This window comes from Cyprinodon variegatus, unplaced genomic scaffold (genome assembly GCF_000732505.1).
Source record: "Cyprinodon variegatus isolate N-32 unplaced genomic scaffold, C_variegatus-1.0 Scaffold120, whole genome shotgun sequence".
NCBI lineage: Eukaryota > Metazoa > Chordata > Actinopteri > Cyprinodontiformes > Cyprinodontidae > Cyprinodon > Cyprinodon variegatus.
This window is the reverse complement of record NW_015150573.1, coordinates 286,216-291,177: the sequence shown is the minus strand read 5'-3', so window position 1 is coordinate 291,177 and position 4,962 is coordinate 286,216. Positions and strand designations below refer to the sequence as shown.

The 4,962-nt window shown below is 43.7% G+C and overlaps 1 protein-coding gene across 1 annotated transcript; it reads right to left on the bottom strand.

Moving 5' to 3' along the window:
- Positions 1-6: 6 nt before the first annotated feature.
- Positions 7-3,828, bottom strand: bambi (BMP and activin membrane-bound inhibitor). The gene is made up of 3 exons (XM_015375535.1): positions 3,312-3,828; positions 1,559-1,831; positions 7-1,188 (listed from the first exon to the last, which is right to left on the bottom strand). Exons 1-3 carry the CDS (start codon positions 3,385-3,387, stop codon positions 773-775), a joined length of 765 nt encoding a protein of 254 aa, XP_015231021.1. The 5' UTR covers positions 3,388-3,828; the 3' UTR covers positions 7-772.
- Positions 3,829-4,962: the final 1,134 nt, after the last annotated feature.

The following is a 4,962-nucleotide window of genomic DNA, read 5'->3' as shown; positions in this document are numbered from 1 at the left end:
TTTTTTCCCCACTGGCCCTAATCCTCTTCCGTATGATTCGCTTATAACTCAACAGAACAATTAATTCTTTTTGAAGAATAAGCTCATTTAAATTTTGGGCTTTCCAAGAACTCAGGATGTTTCTAAAACCTTTTAGACGGGGTGTGACATCACTGCCACACCTCAGCATGGAGCTCACTTCCTGTTAGATCCTCTTATTGCCGTTTAAGAAAAAAACAAGTCAACAGGAGAGAACCAGATTTAAATAAAAAGACACTTTAATTGAAGTTCTTTCAGACACACACACACACACACAATCAAGCTTTTAGTCTGATCACAGAAAGAAGTGGAACATTCACTCTGATGAAGACGCACACAGGTCCGTTTTTACGCAGACAAAAATAGACATATTTCAATGTGACCAACAGGTTTGAGTCATGAAGCGTCCAGAGGAGTGTTCAGCTTTTTTTCTACCCTGGTGTCAGTGTAAAATCTTTCTTTCAATTCTTAGAAAAACAAAATGTGCAAATAAGACAACGTTTGGAATCCTTCAGCGTGTAGAAAGTCCAGGATCCTCTTGGGGAGTGGGTGGGGGGTCCCTTCTCCACCCTCAGTCCTCTGCCCTCTCGGGTTTAAATACAGCTCTGCCTTCTCTTTTTCAAGTAAAGTGCTCCTCTGGCAAACAAAACGGAACGACGCGAGATCAGTTCTGCATCGTTTCCTGCTTGGGAAACATAGGAATGTCCTCAGAAGGCTAAGAAATAAAATAAAAGATGGCGGAGAAGCGTCAGAGTCAGACAAACTCCAGCTTCCCGTGGCCGCTGTACATCCCCCAGTGCACCAGAGACATGATCCTGTCGCCGCCGGGCTCCGCCTGCCTCATCTTGTCGCAGGTCAGGCAGCAGTTCTCGTGGCCCGTCACCGGCACCATGCACTCCAGGTCCAGCTTGGCCACGTGGCCCTTCTTGGTGTGGTGGCCGTGGAAGCTGTAGTGGAGCCGCGACAGCATCTGCTGCCTCTGGTCCTGCAGCCGCTTGTTCTCGCTGCGCAGCATCCGCAGCGCCAGCATGATGAGCAGAACCAGGATGAGGCCGCCGGCGATGGGCACGGCGATCACCGCCGCCCGGAACCACACCTCCTTGGCCGAGGCCAGCTCCTGCACCCGCGTCACCAGGTTCCTGTTGCTGCCGTCGGCTGGGTAACGGCTATCTGTGGGGGGGGAGGGGGAAAAGCGGGGTTAAACGGAGAAATACGGACGCCATAAAGAGGCTCTAACCCTCCTTTACTCATCAGAGTAAAAAAACAAATGATTCAGAAGTTCCTCATTCTATAAACCCTTCTGTGCAGACATGGGAACGTTCATCCTACAAGGCACATTCCTGCTCAGTGGGAAAATTATACGGTGCAAACATAATAAAACTTTTTTTTTTCAAACAGCATATCTGATCTCTTTCCAAGAGCTTAAAGGTAAACCGTCGGCTCTCGCCTCTACAGGCTCAGAGCTGGAGGCTCGTTAAAACTTAAAAACACGAAGCTCTAAGCTGGAAAAGTTCGTTTAAAGACTGTTTTATTTCCCGACCTGCGGAGTCTCTGCTGTGTCCCAGGTCGTGCAGGCCCCTGTAGTTACACATGTCGTCATGGCAGCACTCCAGCGTCAGAGAGTCAGCGGCCCGTTGGCTGCTGCTGCTGCAGACGTCGGCGGCGTTGGAGACGGGGTCTAAGCAGCCGTGGGTGAGCGGCGAGTTGGCGCTGAGCGGGTCCAGCACCTTGGTGAAGCAGGCGTTCAGCTCGGATTTGCACATGTACCCGGTGGCCACGCAGTGCGGAGCGTCGCAGTAGCACCTGATCTCTCCTGTTTGGAGGGAGAAAAAAGAAAGTGTCAGAAAACAAAAACGTTTTTACCCAAATTGATCATTTCTGCACCTTTGAAACCCCCGAGCTCTGCGTCTTTTTCCAACACAGAGACAAAAATCTACTTTTCCCTCCCTCAGCTTTAGAGGTGGGGGTTTAGTCTAAAGCTACCTTATCATTACAGCCGCCTCCCTCCACATGTAAACACAGCTAGCCAGGAATCTGCTGATAACCTCCAGCTTTACCTGCAAACTTTAAAGTTTAACAGCAATAAAAGCATTAAGAACTTCCTAAAATACAAACCGATAAGACGCAGCTTTAAAGGCTGAACCTGGAAACTCCTAAAGAATAAAATAAAAATATGCAGCCGAGCTCCTGTGAGAGCGAGCCAACTTGCAGAGCAGGGCGGCATTCATCAGATCAGTGTTTTCCCTGTGAATGATTGGAGCAAAGCAGGCTAAGGCAGGTCATCTGGAGAAGATTTCATTAGAGAGGAGAGCAGAGGGCCCCTTTGTGGGAGCGTTGGGGTCCGATTCTGATGCACGGATGGCAGCTTTCACAACAGGGGTTAAATGTGACTAATAAAAGTGGAACCATGACAGATGAAATGTTAGTGAGGGTTATTTAACCTTTTAGAGGTTAAATCATTTCATCCGATCATAAAAAAAGCATAAAAATCTACTCATCTCAGGCTTTTTTCCCTATTAACTTAAAGTGTTTTAGTTATATTTTTAGACATTAATAGATTATTTATTGATAAATTAATTTAGGATCTGATTTTTGTGTTTTAATTGGTCTGGAGAACATTTGATGGTCTGTATAAAGATAAAATATTTGCAATTAAAATTAAAAAAATGCAACTTAAGTATCAAACATCTTTAAAATGAGTATGAAACTATAGAAACTTTAAAGAGAAATAAAATCCTGCAGATTCTGACTGAACCAGTTTACTTATTTTTTGTTAGCTCCCACCACTGGAATCAGAAAAATAAAAGACATTTAGACTATTATCTTTGCATTCAAATGTTTTTTTCAACTTAAACTCAATAAAAAGGTGCAGAATAGTGCAAGATGTGCAAGAAAATGTAATGTTTTTTTCTCTCTAATCAACTGTGCTTTGGATTTTTTTTATCATCTTAATGAATAACTACTTTAAGTCGAGTTAAAATTGAATATTTTAATTAAAAACAAAAAAAAAGTCCATATTTGACAATTTAATCTGATATAAACTATAATTAACTCTTATAAACAAACTGATCCCAAGCTGGGTGGTAATTACAGATCAAACCTAAATGGATAAATCAGGAAGCAGACCTCTGGTAAATGAGATTAAAAATAAAGAAAAGTTGTGGAATATCCCTTTACTAAAGTTCCCGAAGCTAAAGTTAGCTTAATGGTGGGAACTTCTGAGCGTTGGTTGTTTATCTGGGCCTGAAGAGGCCGACGAACAAGCCGCGGCCAGCAGAGCAGGTCTGAGGTACCTTTGGTCAGAAGAACCGCCATGGCGCAGAGTTCCAGTTGGAGCCAGATGGAAATGAAGCTGGACTGACGCTCCATTTACCCGGAGTTACAGCGCAGAGACCACGGTTATATCCAGCAACAGAGAAGCCCAGACGGTGGAAGAATAAAAAAAACATACAAAAATAAAAAAAATTAAGTTTCAGTCAGGGTGAAAAACGAGCCATTCAGCTCACCGGCCTGATAACAACGACACCAGGTAGGAAAACAAGCTTCTTCTCCCGCATGGAGACTGAAATGTTAGCGGGTTTGTTTTAGGAAACGCTCCGACATTACCGGACTATAACAAAAAGAACAGATAGTCCTCCACTCCCACGACTGGAAAGGAAAAAAAAAAGTTAAATAGAAAGATAAACTCCTCGGGAAATGAAATGGAAAAGTCGTCAGCGCTGCTTCTCCTCCATCACGTTTGTATTCCTGCGCGGAGAAACCGAGAAGAGTAACAGTCCGCTGGGCTGCTGGCTCACACTGGAGACGGAGGCGATTTAACAGGAGAAGGAGCAGCGAGCTGCACAGGCTCCGCCCACTTCCATTCTGATTGGCCAGACCACCGAGACGGGAAATCAATGCGAGCGCCGCTTGAAGGTATATCCGGTACGCGCTTTTCAAAATAAGACATTAACAGTGAGGGTCAGATGCTAAAATTACTAAAATAGAAACAAAGAACATCTACAGAAGTGGGTTAGGGCCACTAAAAAACTAAAAAAGAACAGATTTTTGAATATTATTTCAGTTTAATATGGGGGGAAAAGTCAGAATTCTGACTTTAATCTCAGAATTCTGACTTTAATCTCAGAATTTTGGATCTTAAAGGAGAATTCCGGTTTTTAACACTTTTAGCCCATTTTCTGTAGTGTCCAGGATGAAATCGAATGATCGACACCAAAATTTTGACAATTGGTCCTGTCTCTGCTTTTTGGCTCATGCAGAATCCCCCCCCGGCTGCTTCAGAATGGCTTCCATAGTGCATGTCCGATAATGTCCTTAAAACAACCTTAAACGTTCTTTTTTAAAAATATGCTACTCACCGGGTCGTCAGCGCTGTTCAATGACGTTCCATAAAAAGTTTCGTAAAGAAAAAACGTTCCTGTAGTGTTTTATTTAGCATTTTGTAAATCCCATTGAGTTCTGTTGGAATAGTCAATATCCCTCCGCCACCGGAAACGGAAATGGGGCCTGTTTACTCTTAGTTGTAGTCTTTTCGCAAGGCCCAAGTGTTTCTGCTTCACTCTGTGTACTCCGACGTTGAGGTGCTAACGTCTCTGTTAAACACTTTAAAAAACTCTGAAAATGGAATACGAAGGGTGGATTCTTGAGGAGGACATATTGGACTTTGAGTTTGACGGTAGAGGATACCGTCGCCAACTAGTGGTCTGGAGTGTGCAACGCTTCAGATTCGAACGGGAAGCGGAAGTTTATAAGCGGTTGTGATGTATCGGAAAAAATAGTTCTGGGATTTACAAAATGCTAAATAAAACAAGACAGGAACGGTTTTTCTTCACGAAACTTTTTTTGGAACGTCATTGAACAGCGCTGACGACCCGGTGAGTAGCATATTTTAAAAAAAGAACGTTTAAGGTTGTTTTAAGGACATTATCGGACATGCACTATGGA

What these genes read in the sequence shown, in the direction of transcription:
- bambi (XM_015375535.1), bottom strand. Translation starts at nt 3,387, where the DNA reads ATGGAGCGTCAGTCCAGCTTCATTTCCATCTGGCTCCAACTGGAACTC. An exon ending in GGCGGTTCTTCTGACCAAAG is followed by an intron (nt 1,832 to 3,311) that starts GTACCTCAGACC and finishes CCCTCCAAACAG; the next exon opens with GAGAGATCAGGTGCTACTGC. An exon ending in ACACAGCAGAGACTCCGCAG is followed by an intron (nt 1,189 to 1,558) that starts GTCGGGAAATAA and finishes CCCCCCCCACAG; the next exon opens with ATAGCCGTTACCCAGCCGAC.